At 41.2% G+C, this 15,940-nt stretch overlaps 1 protein-coding gene across 1 annotated transcript; it reads left to right on the forward strand.

Moving 5' to 3' along the window:
* The first annotated feature begins 4,074 nt into the window (after nucleotides 1-4,074).
* Nucleotides 4,075-15,828, forward strand: CLK1 (CDC like kinase 1). The gene is made up of 13 exons (XM_067548939.1): nucleotides 4,075-4,206; nucleotides 6,150-6,307; nucleotides 6,558-6,786; nucleotides 7,973-8,063; nucleotides 8,450-8,516; nucleotides 10,608-10,724; nucleotides 11,807-11,973; nucleotides 12,055-12,149; nucleotides 12,243-12,372; nucleotides 12,777-12,859; nucleotides 14,134-14,213; nucleotides 15,307-15,397; nucleotides 15,515-15,828. Exons 2-13 carry the CDS (start codon nucleotides 6,150-6,152, stop codon nucleotides 15,656-15,658), a joined length of 1,452 nt encoding a protein of 483 aa, XP_067405040.1. The 5' UTR covers nucleotides 4,075-4,206; the 3' UTR covers nucleotides 15,659-15,828.
* Nucleotides 15,829-15,940: the final 112 nt, after the last annotated feature.

Below are 15,940 nucleotides of genomic sequence, written 5' to 3' on the forward strand. Positions count from 1 at the left end.
GCAGTGAATCAGTGGCCCAGGGGGAGAAATATCTTGAGGTGTTTGTCCCTCCTTTTTACAGGGGCAGTCCCCCTCTTGAAAAACATTTTCAGCTGAGACTCCAGAGACGAAGAATCAAGGGAGAAGGATGGTTGCTGCTGCTTTTTCTTCATCTGTTCAAGTGCCCTTTGTTTCCCTTCCTGCTTGATAACTCTTAATTAACCAAGTCTATCAGCAAATGAATGCTAAACATATATCTGTCCTCAAAAGCACATTGTTTGCAGTGTTGTTGCTGCTACAGTACCACTGCACTGCCTCAGTATCTTTTCAAAAGTTGTTTGTAGTGGTGGTATAGCCTTGTTGATCCCAGGATAGTAGAGAGACAAGGTGGGTGACAGAGAGAGGTGGTGCTAGTCCATGGGGAGCCCTAAGCAGGAATATCCCCCCCCCCCCAACATATAATAAAAAGCAAATCATGGGCCCCCTTTATCTGCTCAGGGCCCTAAGCAATAGCTGAGTCTGCATATGCCTAGCACCAGCTCTGCTGGGTGAAGTAATATTTTTTTTTTATTGGAGCTACTTCTGTTGGTGAAAAAGAAGCTTTTGAGCTATACAGAATGCTTCTTGTGGTGGGGGAAAAGTTATCAGAGAATATGTCTACACTGCAAAAAACAACCACCAGCACCTAGTCACAGAGCCTGGGTCCGCTGACTTGGGCTCACAAGGCTCAGGCTCTGGGACTAAAAACAGCAGTGTAGATGTTCGGGAGTGGGCTGGAGCTGGGTCTCTGAGAAGCTCACTTCCTGCAGGATCCTAGAGCCCAGGCTCCAGCCTGGGCCTAAATATCTACACTGCAATTTTATAGCTGCACTAGCCAGAGTCAGTTGACCTGGGCAGGCCACAGGTCTTTTACTACAGTGTAGACATACCAGAATGACATAGCTAAATACAACGTACAATAGATTGTTTAGCATAAATAGTTAACACATACTCTAAGAGACCAAGGTGAAGTGGCCCATTAACACTTCTGCAGTCATAGGACAAAAAAGGGGTAAACCATAAATCCAGTTATCACCGTGCCTGGTATGGGTCACAGCGGAGTGGGCCAATCTCAGGTCAGACTGTCAAAAACTGGGCAGACACTCCCACACTGGTGGCATGTTCTATAATTAAAGTTAACCAAATCAGCAACGACTGTGTGCTCCTGGATCACTGTACTAATTTAACTTGGAGCCACAGACAGTTCCCTTAGCCACTCCAGCCTATATTACCACCCAGACAAACCGGATGTCAGTGATGAAAGGTTATTAAAACCAAAAATCACCACATTAGATTCTTCAAGCCTCAAGGGGCCAGTCATTTACCCAGATCAATGGATGCTCAGGACCTGACACCCACTGTTGCCAATCCTTAGTAAACTAACTAAAGATTTATTAACTAAGAAAAAGAAATGAGAGCTATTAAAGGTTAAAGCAAATAAAATACATGACAGTTGGATCAAAGTATGTAGTCCAAAATGATATCAGGAATGTTAAATCTGCTATAAGTCTCTCTGGGTTGCCCAAATAGTTGTGTGGACCCCAGTCCTTTTGTTCAAAATTTCCCCTGTCAGAATTTACCAGGCCAGAGATGGGTTAGGAAAGTGTTGGCCTGGAGTCTTTGTTCTCCCTTTTTATATCTTTACCCATTTTGCTGGAAAAATTCTGGCTGTGCCATGGGTCAGGCATACATGCTTTGCCATCTGTCCTTCATATGAATTGCAAATCCTTCAGGAATGATGCGCAGAGGCTCTTGTTTTCCTTTATTTCTCAAAAGTTAACCTGTGGGCTATTCTCAGACTCACAACATGTTTGAGTTACAAGCATATAGTAAAATTTCATAACTCCACACATCATGTCAATACACACATTATTACAAGATAATACTCAGCATATTACAATTTTTCCAATGATACCTCACAAGGCATGCCTTGTATAAGGTTTATCACAATTTTGTAAGTGGTGACCATATTAGTGTAGATGGTTACCTTCCCATTTAGATAGCATCACACCAGTGTCTTTATTAAGACCATGATGTTTAGCATCTAGCATAGCTATTAATTTAAGTTCCCAGGCTCATCTTTTGAAGGTATTGTGCAGGTTTCCTTTGAGGATGAGTGAGAGGTGAGATATGGAGTGATTGTTTTGTGAAAAATGTTCAACCACATGTGATACGGTGTTTTTGTCTTGCATCATTTTTCAGCGAGAGTTAATTTGAGAGTGTACTGATTGTTTGGTTTCAACCACATAATTGTTGTTTGGGCATTTAGTGCATTGGAAGAAGTGTTGATAGACATGGATCTGGACCTTGAGAGGTGTGTTATGGGAGCTATTGATCATCATGGCAGTGGAGATATGTCTGCAGATATTGCATCTGTTATTCTGGCAGGATCTGGTGCAGTTTTGAATGGGTTGGTCCTTATCTGTGAGGAGCTTCCTTCTTCTGATGAGCTTGGCAAGGCTGGGGGGTTGTTTGAAGGCCAGAAGAGAGGGCTTGGGAAGTACTTTTTTCAGGATGGTTTCAATTATGGTTGTAATTGTTTGATGATACCCCGTCGGGGTTCCAGTATGGGGTGGTAGATGACAACTAGGGGTGCGCAGTTGGAGTGGCTTTATTTCTGTATTGAAACAAGTTCTCTTGAGAATTTGTGTGGCCTGTTCTGAGATGCAACCTACTTCTCTGGTTTTAAGTGTGTTAAGATGTGTTTCCTCAGAGCATATTCTATGGTATCTGAATGCCTGGCTGTAGTTAAGATTGCTTGTTCCAGGTGGTTCCTGGAGCTGTGAAGGTGTCCAGGAAGTTGATGCTGGTGCACAAGTGTTCTAGAGAGAGTTTGATACTAGTTTTTGAAATTGTGGTGGAAATCTATGAGGGAGTTGAAGTCATCTGTTCAGAAGATGAAAATATAATCAATATATCTCAAGAATATAATTGGTTTAATAATGCGTTTGTCCAGAAATTCTTCATCAAGGTGTCCCATGAAGAGGCTGGTGTATTGGGGATCCATCGTAATACTCATGGCTGTTCCCATGGTTTGGTCAAAGTGTTTGTTGTTGAATGTAAAATTGATACTTACACAGAAAAATGATAGAAGACAAAAGCACCATATCACCTGTGTGCAAACACTTTTCACAAAACCATCACCCCATATGTGATCTCTGAGTCCTCATTCTCAGTGGAAACTTGCACAACACCTTGAAATGACTAATTCACTACAGTTAAACGAACACATGCACTTGCGCTAAACTCACATATGTGGGCATGTAGGTAAGTTGGCAGTGCAGACCTGCTGCTGGCAACTAGGAGAGAGTTCAAGGAAATACCTTGAATCTCCATTTGTACTTGTATGTACTCCGAGCACAATCTTTAATGTATTTATCCTCAGCCCCCTTGCGAAGTAGGGTGTCTATTATCCCCATTTTACAGCTAGGGGTGGGAGGCAGGTAAAATATGTTTCCCCGCATATGGGCTCCAGTTACTGTGGTAAAAACAGCAGCGGGGACGGCGTGGCTGCTGGGCTCTCAGGCCACCCAACTGCCTGGCTCCCACTTTGAGTGGCATGGCCGAGTCGGTCCCTGCTGGAACCCAGCGGCAGCGCTGCTGTTTTTAGCTAACTCAAGCCCAGCAGCCCCCGCCCATGGGGACGGGAGCTGGGCGGCTCGCTCCGGTCCCAGCGCACCCCCAGGGGGTGAATGATTTGCTCAGTGACACACAGGGAGCCTCAGTGGCAAAGCAAGGCTTGAACCCCACTCTCCCTCCCAACCCCCCAGCGTTGCCTCCCCCTGCCGCCTGTCCGGAGGCGTTCCCAGGGGCGCTGGCAGGGCTGATTAGGAAAGACGCTAGGCCGCCAGGCAGGCGAAGCGAGGCGAGAACAGGCCGCTGACGTCACTAACATCGCCGCGCACTGGGCAACCAGGCACGAGGACGCGCCTTTGTCCGCGGCTGGCGGGAACGCGAGCTATCCGGCACCGCGCGCGGCCCTCACCCGCCTCCCAGAGGGGCCGCGCATGCGCAGTCTCACCTGCACGGTGAGTACCCACCCCTAGTGTGACGCGCTTCTCCACTCCAGAAGGTTCTCGGCGGCGCCATTGTGTGCGTGTGGGGCGGCGGACTCGCGGAGGGCCGAGGCTCAGCTCTGCAGCAGCACCAGCGCAGACCCCTGAGGTAGCCGCGGCAGTAGCCGGAGCGGTGAGTCGCTGGTGGGATAAAGGAGAGTTGGGGGTGCAGCTGCGACTCCCTTCCCCGGTCCGTGTGTCTGTGGTAGTGGTGTAGTTTCTATGCTGCCCCAGGATAGCGGGGGAGGAGGATGGACAGACAGACAGACATCGTCGCCCTGTCCTTGCTTGGAGCCCGACCTGTGGTATTGCCGCCCGCCATCTGCCCTGGCACTGCGGGGGCGGGTTGTCGCTATTCCCTGCGCGGAGTGGGGGGTGTGATCTTAATGCCGGTCTCATGGCAGTCCCCCGTCTCCCCCCCGTCAAGTCTCTGCCGGGGCTGCTGCGGCCGCTGAATGCGTTAATCCGGGTGTTTGTTAGGTGCCCGCACCCTCCCTCCGCCGCCATGTTCTGTCTGCTCCGCGCCGGCCGCCGGGCCGAGAGAAAATGGCTGCGGCTGGTGAAGGCCCGGGGGGGGGAGGGTGTGGAAGGCGCCAGCCACGGCCTCCCAGCGCCAGGACAAAGCCTGTCTCGGCCTACGGGCGTCCGATCGCAAGTGGGACCCGGCTTGAGCTCTTCCTCCCACCCTGTGGAAGGGCTGTGCTGCCTCGACTCAGTGCCTCCCCAGCCAAGGAAAGGGACGTGGCGGGTGCCCTGGGGCCGGAGGCAGCTGCTGCTCTTGGGCTCTGTAGGTGCAGGGCAGCGACGTTGGGCTGCAAACCCGTTGGAAGGAGAGTGACTGCGCAAACCTGGGACTCGGTATAAGGCAGGGGATCTAAATTTTTTTTTTTTGCTGGGACCCCCTTTAAAACATTTCAGGCAGTGAAGAGCTCCCTCCAAAAAGTGACCTCTCCCCCATACCATGCCACTCTTATTTCTGTGCTGCTGTTGGTGGCGATGCTGCCTTCAGAACTGGGGGCACAGCCAGCAGCCGCTGGTCTTGTGACACCCCCCCCCCCCCCCCCCCAGTAGTCTTGTGATCCCCTTTGGGTCAGGACCCCCAGTTTCAGAAACACTGATTTAAGGCTTAACACGTGTAGTGAGGTGACCGCAGTGCCCTGCTTGTTGCTGCTCTGTTTCCAGCCTCCTTGAGGTCGCTCAGTAACAAGGGCTGAGTATCCGCCCCTGCCAAGGACTAGCTAAAGTGAGTGAGAATGTTTTTCCTTTGATTCATCAGACTTAATAAAATATTGCTATTGAGGGCAGGAGCACCTAAAAGTACCAGGGCAGCAGGATTGCTTAGCATTGCAGGCACTGCAAAATCTCCAAATGGGGGGAATACAAGCTGTTAAGTTCGTATTTATTTTATTTGTATGGCAGGTGTATGTGTGTTATGAACTTGAATTGGTTTATTGCTGAAGGGTGGCTAGAAGCTTTGATATTTTTCCATTGCCTGCTTTTTCCCTTTTGCAATAAATGAATCAGACTGAGTATATTATATTTAAGCAGTTCACAGTGGTATTTTGAGTTAACATTGGTAGAGGCTTGAGAACTTCTGGTATGTGTAATATAAAACACAAGGTACTATTACATTGGACTAGCTTTTAAAAGCATGTTGCCTAAAGATCCATAATTATCAGCCAAAGAACATCTTTTTGTTGCTTGCTCAAAAATTGATTTGATGGAGGGTGGAATTTGAAGGAGTTTCCTCCATGAACAGCTTTGCAGAAATGAATGAATGAGTGGTCCTTCCTAGAATCAGAATATTTGAGTTGATAAAATTTCCTATAAGAGGGTTAATTATTGGTCCATGCCCCTATTTAGATATAGCTGTCTAGATTTTTGAGACCAAAAACACATTTAGGGATGGAGTGAAAATAATGCTGCAAAACTGGATACTATAAGGTTCACTGGGAAAACTAACCATTTTAATCTCTGTTAGCAGTTTAGATCAGTATGCTATTTATTTACATTGTATTAGTGAGTTGTGTTTATTTAGGACGTAATTTAAAGAGGGAAATGGCTTGTCTGTGGCAGATGCGGCATTCCAAACGAACGGAGTATCCCGATTGGGATGAAAAGGAAAGTTGGGATTCCAGAAAGTGCAGCAGCAGTCATAAGAGAAAGAAGAGATCACCCAGCAGTGCACGGGAGAACAAGCGCTGTAAACATAATCACTCCAAAACTTCTGATAGGTAAATAAATCTTGGATTTTTTAATCGTGGTGAACTACTCTAAGTCTCTGTTTTAAGAACTATTAAGCTTAGATTTCAGTAAGTACATAGGCAGGTCATCTGTTTAACTTATTTTGTTAGTATTTTCTTGATGTAATATTCTGCAAATATTTCAAAAGTGAAGCCTTCCAGTAAGAATTGTCTTGGTGATTCCGACTAACAAAGTGATGTCAATTAAATTCACTTGCTTTTTATTTTTATTTTATTTTAGTCATTATTCGGAAGCCAAGTCTGTAAATGAAAGAGATCATCACGACCGGCGTTATATTGAAGAATACAGAAATGATTACAGTCAAGTGTATGAAAATGGGCACCACCCCAGAGATAATGAAAATGGTTATCACAACCACAGTAGCAGGTCATCAGGCCATAGCGGGAGGAGTAGCTATAAAAGAAAACACAAGACATATCAGAGTGCCTCACATCATCATTCACAAATGGTATGAGTAACTTTTAAACTTTAGAAGATGACTTTATTTTAGGAAAATAACTTATCAGAGCAGTAGCACTCAAGTGTGTGAGTTCGGGAAAGTCTTATTCACAATAGATTATTCTTTCTGTTAGATCTTTTTTCCTTTGATGGGATGTTCTATATCACACAGATATATTCACCAAGCCCCAGAGCATATAATTGTTGTTTATTAGATATAATGCCACTGATGAATGAGTAATAACCACTGATTGGATTACCTTTATTTAATAATTCCCTGAAATAGGTGTAGCCCCTCGTATATCTTAAAAAGGAAGTCTTCATATGTCGTGTAAAGTACATATCTCCATCTTGGGCAAAATTCAAACCATTTATGATTATGTCCAAGCTATTACTTAAATTTGCTTTTGTCTAAACTTAGCAACTTTAGTGGCTTTGAAATAACAAGGAGAGGCATATGTGCAGTCAGTTTTTTGCAGTTAAGTAACAAAATATCTGATAAACAAGTACTACAGTATGGTTTTTGAGTATCTGACATGCATGCTGTCTGTCCACTAGCAGGGCATGCTGTCTGAGATCTCAAGTTATGCCGAGCTACTTTTAATTGACAGAACAGATGACGACAATATGGTTTATATTGATAGCATTTTAACTGAAGCAGCCTGGAGTAGATGTATCTTTTTGTGATTTTTTTTTTTTAAATTTATTCTGAAATATTACTCAAGGAGAATGTTTAATTCAGATGACTACTTTAGACTCAGATTTATTTAACTTGGGTATCCTAATTTGGCCACAAGGCTATTTTGTATAGACAAATAAATATTAAATCCTGCTGTTTACATCATTAGATTTGCAAATGAGGACACTGCAATCCTAAAATAAATTTCAGTGCTTCAAGTGAACCATTTTTTAAAAGAAAAAAACAATTGTGTTGTAATTTTTTGTTGCCTTGCCACTTTGAGTATCTTATCTGAAAATCTGTTCCTTGCCATGTTTTTCTCCTGTAACATAAACTATGTGCCCTGTGAATTTCTGGGGACTGAATTTGAAATTGCTCCTGCCAACCGTTTGTGGCCTGGCGTGTATCTGAATGCCTGAATATCTCCCCGCTGAATGAATTTCGTATTCTGCCCTGAATTCACTCGGGTATATTGATTGGCTGGACGATCTTGGTGCCGCCCACTTGCCGTTTCCAGAAGAGTCACCGAAGGAAAAGATCCAGGAGTGTAGAGGATGATGAGGAGGGTCACCTGATCTGTCAGAGTGGAGACGTACTAAGTGCAAGATGTATAGAATATTTTTCAAAATTTATTAACTTTTCAGATAAAATAATTTCTTTTAGAATAAGATGTCAGGGGCTTTGGAAGTCTTTTTTTTCTTTCTTTCTTGGTTTTGTTTTGTTTTGTGGGGGGATTATTTTTCTTTTTCTCTATAAATTAAACATTGATATTCATTTTCCAGAATAGTAAATGAAGTTAATGAAATTTGGAATGACATAGCTATAACTGTTTTGATGAGAGTTGTCCAATAAAATAAATATTCTAGTTTAGAGATGTCTAGTTACACTTTTAAAGAGGCACAGCCTAGATTAATCTGCATTGATAGAACTTAGTTTTGTGACTGACTGACTAAAATATCGCTACTTCTTTGATTGAGATTTTTTTCTCTTTTAGATGAAATTATTGCTACTTTGGGCGAAGGTGCTTTTGGAAAAGTAGTGGAGTGCATAGATCACAAGACGTAAGTAATTTTTTCTTTTAAATGTAACTTTCTTGTCAATGCCAGCATGACCTAGTGTACAAAATGGTTTCACATTTGTCATAAATATGTATTTAAAATAGTAGTTATTTCTTGACCGTCTTTATACTAACTGCTTTTCTATTTATATATAATGGGACTGGTACAGGGAAACTACAGTTCAGTCTTGACCAGTTAGAGGATCAAATTATGCTACAGCTGTCTGTGTATGACTCCCATTTTGAGTCATTGAGAGTTGCTCATGTGCATCTCTGAGTAGAAATCTCTCCTATCTATAGAACTATAAACAGCATGATTTAACCAGTTTACTCTTACTTCTCTATCAAACACTTGCAAGGTTACTGTTTATGAAGGTACAGTCCCTTTTCTTAGATTTAATATTTGGGTTATCTGTACATAACAAGCACTTGATAAATCAAGAATACATAAATTTGCATTCAATTAATGAACTGTAGAATTGACAGGCAATAGAATCTGTTTGTATTTATAGTTATTGTGGAATTCAGTCTACACTTTTATCAGTTACATAATTCATTTGCAAATATCTGACTTCAGAATGTAATTTTTACCCACTTACAACATTGAAGGAAACTGTTAATCCAGTTTCTGAGTATTCCAGGTTTTAAGATGGCTGACAGATACCAAATCTTAGTATATCAATCTTTTAACAAACACATAAGGCCTTGACTACACTAGAAAGTTTTGTCAAGACAAGTTTTGCCAGCATACAGCCACCACTGTAATTAAACCACTGTTGCATGTCTTCATTATCTCCTGATGTCAGTGGAGTACGTTCACACTATCTGCTCTTGTCGACCCAGAGAGCTTTGGGAAGGGTTTGCAATGCCTCATGGGCCAGGCACAGCTTCACATAATGAAAGTTTCTGAATCCCATTGTTCCACAGGCATCCTACTAGTTTGAAAGCTGATTCTAAACTGACATTACTGAAAACAAACACAAAAAGCTCACAGAAGTGAGGGGAGGGATGGCGGGAGGAGAATATGTGACAGGACATGAGTGAGTGTGTGTGTGTGAGAGAGAGAGAGAGACTGTGTGTTGGAGGACAGTGGGTCTGCATGCTGTCTTCTTAAGTTCAGACAGCAGCAGCTGGAAGCAATCAATCTTGCAGCAGAAGCTGCTGCACAGACAGCTGGTATCCCAGTCTCCTCCCCCTCAGGTCAGCTCAGCTGAGGCTGGTCTGGTACACCTGTGGGGGGAGTGGGACACAGCTCCTGTCTCCCTCCCTGCCTTTGCATAGCACATCAGGAGTTACACCCCTCCCTGTAGATTAGGGCAGGCAGGACTGGTTTGCTGCTGCTGTGGAGAAGGTGAGTTATTTGAAAACTTCAAAGGGCTTTGAAAGGGTAGGGGCAGATGGCTGCAGAGCAGCCTAGTTCAAACTGCTTACCAAAGTGCTCATAATGGGCATTGTGGGATAGTCCAGAAGCCATTTACAGTAATATAATCAAGGGCAGTGTCTACACTGACAGTTTGCCTTACCCCTTTTGTCGAGGTGGTTTTATTTTGTTGAAAAAACAGCAGTTTTGTTGGCGGAGGGGTGATTGCAGTGTGTACACCAGCACTGTTTTGCTTGGGGGGAATAAGCTGACTTTTTTCGATAAAACAGTCTAGTGTAGACCAGGCCTAACATGGGACACAGAAAGTGACATGCATGTAGTCTGTAATTTGCTATCATGTTGAACCCACCTGACTTTATTTTTTATCATCTTTGCTATATACTAGAATCAAGTGGTAGGATAAAGTCAAACTTCTCAAACAGATGTAATGTAATTTATGGTCTGGGCATATTTAACACATTAGAATAAGTAGTGGGGAAGAAATTGATTAGATAGTTTCATATATTCCGACACAATATTGTATGTTCTTTTAAAAATAGTTTTAAGGATGAAAAGCACTGAATGCATGTTATTTGTGATAAGGATAATTTGCTAGTTAACTGGGGGTTTTGCAGTTGAATTCTGTAAAGGACATTTATGGGAGGTATTATGGTGGTTGTGCTATAATTGTAATTCTGCAATTGTCTATAACCATTCAAAAACTTTATTTTACAGGGAAGGTAGACATGTAGCAGTGAAAATAGTAAAAAATGTTGATAGATATTGTGAAGCAGCACGTTCAGAAATACAGGTATTGGAGCATTTAAATGCATCAGATCCCAACAGCACATAGTAAGTATAGAATTAGAATGGAAGATATTTTGATTTTATGATTTCTTCATTACTTTGACTCCTTCCTAAAATTCCTCTGACTTTCTTTAAACAATAATTATAATATTTAAAATTAAGCACTAACATTGTACTGCCTAAAGTTATGGGATTATTTATTTTGTGAATTCCTCCCTCTGTCTCCCATGCTTATCTTCCCCAGTGTCCTATCTCATTATTAATCTAGATTGTAAACCCTTCAGGTAGGGGACCATATTTTTATTTGCTATTTAATTATATATGCCTCTGGCCCTTAACAACAGAATTATTTCTATTTATGTTAACTCTACTGAATAGTTTACAGTTGGGTGAATTGCACCTCAGACCCTTTCTGGTCCCCTCAGGTGCACCCTCTCCCCGGCCTGTAGCAAGCACTTCCTGGCTCTGAGTAGAATCATATGCTCAGATCCTGCAGTTCTGTTCTCTCTGGGAGCAATGACAGTAGTTAATATCATGACCAGGCACTCTCTTGAAAGCAAATACTACTTTTTTAAAAATCTAATTTCTCTGAAATGTTTTTATTCTAATAAGAGTAGTTGCATGCAATTATTTAAACATCTTCCAAATAAGGACCCTGGATGGACTAATTCCTTACAGGCTTTTCCGCAGAGCCTCTCTCTGAGCATGTCTTTGTCAGAGGTCTCTGACATTACCATAGCCCTTGGCAGCTTGCACTGTGTTATCCTCCCCTTTCCTTTTGTTGGAAGACTTTAAAATTTTTGGTCCCAAACCTCCCATCCTGGCAAAACAGCATGTCACTTTGAACTGGAGCCTGGAAGTGTGCAGTTAGCTTGTGGTTGACTGTGATGTTGGCTGGGAGGTTGCTTATCTGAAACTGTTGTGTTGCCTTCCTGTTCTTCCCACAGCTCCCAGTTAAGTTAGAAAAATATTCATACAATAAAATCTTACTGTATACTGGGTTTATAATTGCATATTGACTGATCAGGTCATGTACTGTGTTAATAAAATTGCCATATCAGCATTCATAACACTATTCCACATCAGCTGTGTGTCTGTTACAGTACCTTTTTACTGTTTTTTTACAGTCGCTGTGTACAGATGTTGGAATGGTTTGAGCATCACGGTCATATTTGCATTGTTTTTGAACTACTGGGACTTAGTACCTATGACTTCATTAAAGAGAACAGTTTTTTGCCATTTCGGCTTGACCACATTAGGAAGATGGCGTATCAGATTTGTAGATCTGTAAACTGTAAGTATGCTTAATATTTTTCAGTTGTTGAAATCATTACTATTCTTTAAATTTCTTGCTAACTTTTTTTTTTTTTTGCAGTTTTACACTTGAACAAATTGACTCATACAGATCTGAAGCCTGAAAATATTTTATTTGTGAAGTCTGACTATGTAGAAGAGTATAACCCCAAACTGGTAAGGCTGCTATAGTCTCAAATTGTTCTCGCTACAACTTCTCTGTGAGGCTTATTCCATCAATGCATTTAATGTCTGTATATTCTATTTCAGAAACGTGATGAACGCACACTAAAAAATCCAGACATCAAAGTTGTGGACTTTGGAAGTGCAACATATGATGATGAACATCACAGCACTCTGGTGTCTACAAGACATTACAGAGCTCCTGAAGTTATTTTAGGTCAGAAAACACTTAACTTCAGACCAGCGTATTTTTAAATGCTATAGACTATTGTAATTTCTGCTCTCATTGGCTGCAGTGCTTATACCATGTACCTTTTTGTTACATTATTGCTCTAAATAGTAATTCTGATATGCAGCATTTTTTTAGGTCAGTTTGCATTTCTGATCCAAATCTACTTGGTTTTTTCTAGAGCGATCTTAAAAGATAGTAGTTACCATTTTGGATTTTTATTGCCCAGGCCATCTACTTGCTAGAGAGAACTGTGCTTTCAGTTGCTGTAATAGAATAATGGATGCCAGTAGTATAGTTTAATTTATTAATCTGTCTGCAAGATCACTTGAGAGAAGTTTAACTACTTAATATCACTTATAATGGGTATTGCTCTTCCTTTTTTTTGACAGCCCTGGGATGGTCACAACCTTGTGATGTTTGGAGCATAGGCTGTATTCTCATAGAATATTATCTTGGATTCACAGTATTTCCGGTAGGTAACAATGAAAATTCCTCTAAAAAGATAGTCGTTGCACATGCTCCCCCAGTACAAGGAGAGTGAGTGATGGGGGGGAGGGAGAGAAATACTTTACACATTGTGGTGGTCAGAAAACTTTCTCCTTTTGTTTTTAATGGGAACAAAAAAGAAGTACAGCTGCACAGAAATGATCTTTTTTCACTGTGAAGCTCCTCCCTAGCAATGTAGGCACATATAATGTATTCAGCATGGTATTGATGCATAAGCAGTAACTATTCTGCTACTTAAACCCCGCCTGCTTCTGCACCTCCCTCCTCCTCCCCCCACCCCACAAACAAACAAAAAACCCTAGCTTGTCCTCACTGCATGATATTTATGGAGCAGAATGGTTCTCTTCAGCAAATACCGATTTAGGATCTTAATCAGTTAACTAAATATGTAGCTTTTAAAATTACAAACGTGCTTAAAATAACAGTTAGATATTGGCCCCTTTGCTTAATTTCTAGGGCCCAGAGTTCATGGTTCTGTTTCCCTTGCAATAGTTTAGTTATCCTACTTTGATGTGTCCAAGTCTTGATGGGTATAAAGTTTTGCTGAGGAGCAATGCATCCAGTTCTATTATAAAAGCCTTATTTTAAAGACTTTTAGCAAGCTATGCTGAAGTTATGTTTAAAATGACATCTTTAGAAGTACATAGCCCTGAAAACAACCAATCTCCTGGATTTGCTGTAGTAGGAACAAGACGTTAGGGAGAGAAGGTAGCATTTTAAAATAAAAAAAGCTTTAATATGTCAGCCTTGCTTAAGTGCTTTAGTATCAGAGCTGGAGGGGACTCTGAATGTTTCTAAATTTAGATAAAAAAGAAAAATAGCTTCCATTAAATTTTATTTTATTTGACCAGCTCTATAAAACAGAATGATGTGGTAGGTTAATTCAGTGATGATAGTATTTTTGAACTTGCCTGCCAAGCAGATGGTCCCTATGAGAAAGTTGCTTAATTTTGTGATAACATTCAGCTGTAAACAATTTCTGAAAGTTGACCTTTACAAATAAGCATCTGATCAGGCTAAGTGAAAACCCATTGTGCTGTCTTAACTACCAAAGACATTTATTTAGGAAGTACAGTTGTCAAAATAGGAATTAAAAAAAACTGTGTGTGGATTAATGGTACTACTTAATGGTTTTTCTGTAGTTAATTTGAAAAAAACAAAAACCAGCATCTGTGTGACTAGACTTAAACAAATTAGGGGATGGTAACAAGAAGCTAAACACTTTTATTCTTTCTTTAGACACATGATAGTAAAGAGCATTTGGCAATGATGGAGAGAATACTTGGGCCTTTACCAATTCACATGATACAGAAAACCAGGTAATCATATGCAAACCTTTTCTTTCTTGTGATATGTTTGCTTTATAAATGTTTCAGACTTGGTTTAAAATCAAGTAGACTTAATCTAAATTAAAATTCCAGTTCATGTGTTGGCTAATCTAGATGGCTGGAGTTGTGGCTTAGTAAAGCACAGTGATGGTCTGATTTGCTGGGTTTGGGGTAAATACATGTAAGTGTCCTAGGGGCATAGGTATCTCAGGCAGTGGATGTGGTGAGGACATTGTAATATCTATTTGACCTAACAAAGCAAAGCAAAGTTCTTACCTCTGCTCTAGTTACCTGTGCTGACTGCAGTGAGAGGCAGAGCCAAACTTTGCTTCCAGACTGCAGAAGTGATGGTCTGCTACTGACTTCCTGTACTAAGAGAAGAGATGAATGGAACCCTAAGGGCAGGTCTCTTCATTGTGATGTGGTCAGTTAGTGAAAGGAATGTACATGGGGTGCTTGAGCTAGGTATTGCTCCTTTCTTATTTGCTAATATGACAGGCCTATGTTTAGGTGGTGTTTTTTTTTTTTTTTTTTTAAATTACAGGTTTCCATATTTAGAACTCCAGCCTTGACAATTTGGCTAGTATAAACTTAAGAACTTCCTCTTCTGGAAGATGGTCCTAGGAATGCCAGTTGTGCTGATACATTGCAAAGGATAGCTGAGTGGAGTCAAACTTGTTCAAAACAAATACCTGGCTTCCTCATTTGTCCACATCTTTCTGGGCTGCTTTATTTTTTTTTCTCTTAACTGCTGAAATGTCAGGGTTAGGATGTGTAATTAAATTGGCCTGGTACATCTATTCCTATGTAATATTACCACTTCTGCTCTTGAAATCTTAATGTAGTGTTAGTGTTTTCATAATGCACTTTTTAGTAGGTTAAGTCTTTGTTTGTTCAGTATGCACAGTAATTGGATGGGCACTTCAATAAAATGTGGTTTACAAATGGCAATCCTTACTTACTTAGTCTTCTAGTCATTTGCAAAATAATTAGTTGAATTTATAGATTCCTGAAGTTTATGCTCAGATTACTGTTTCAGAACATTGACTTGTGAATGCAGCTCATTAAGAATGTTTGTCTGCAGGAAACGCAAGTATTTTCTCCATAACCAACTGGATTGGGATGAACATAGTTCTGCAGGTAGATATGTTTCAAGACGCTGTAAACCACTCAAGGTAAGAGGTGAAGGATAAGTGTTTATCTTCTTCCCACAAACAGAAAAATTACTTAATTTCTCAATGGACATTGATTTTTCTCTCTCCTCTCCTCCCCCCCCCCTTTTTATTTTTAAGGAGTTCATGCTTTGTCAAGATTCTGACCATGAGAATCTATTTGACCTCATTCAAAAAATGTTGGAGTATGACCCAGCCAAAAGAATTACTCTGGAGGAGGCCTTAACCCATCCTTTCTTTTCTGCCCTGAAGCAGGAAAAATAACCTCAATGTGTATAGTTCTATAGAGAAGATTATAGGCTGTGTCAGTCAACAAAATAAGCATAAGACTTATTTATTTTGTACAGTTCTTTGTACATTTCCTGTTTTGTATCATGCCTATGTTTCTTATTTGAACATGTATATTTCAATAAAGTTTCTTGAAATGGCTTCTATTCAGAAAGTGCAGCCTACACTAAAAGTGCTTACTAAGCCAATAAACCTTTCATAAGGGAACTTAGCTGTGATGCAGTATTGTGGCCAAATTAACAGTGGGTGGGAGAGCAG

This window comes from Emydura macquarii, unplaced genomic scaffold (genome assembly GCF_026122565.2).
Source record: "Emydura macquarii macquarii isolate MOO-44397 ecotype Brisbane River unplaced genomic scaffold, CSIRO-AGI_Emac_v2 contig_1253, whole genome shotgun sequence".
Classification (NCBI taxonomy): domain Eukaryota; kingdom Metazoa; phylum Chordata; order Testudines; family Chelidae; genus Emydura; species Emydura macquarii.

Coding starts and splice junctions, on each gene's coding strand:
- CLK1 (XM_067548939.1), top strand. CDS start 6,150: ATGCGGCATTCCAAACGAACGGAGTATCCCGATTGGGATGAAAAGGAA. Junction 6,308..6,557: donor CACTCCAAAACTTCTGATAG/GTAAATAAATCT, acceptor ATTTTATTTTAG/TCATTATTCGGAAGCCAAGT. Junction 11,974..12,054: donor GATTTGTAGATCTGTAAACT/GTAAGTATGCTT, acceptor TTTTTTTTGCAG/TTTTACACTTGAACAAATTG.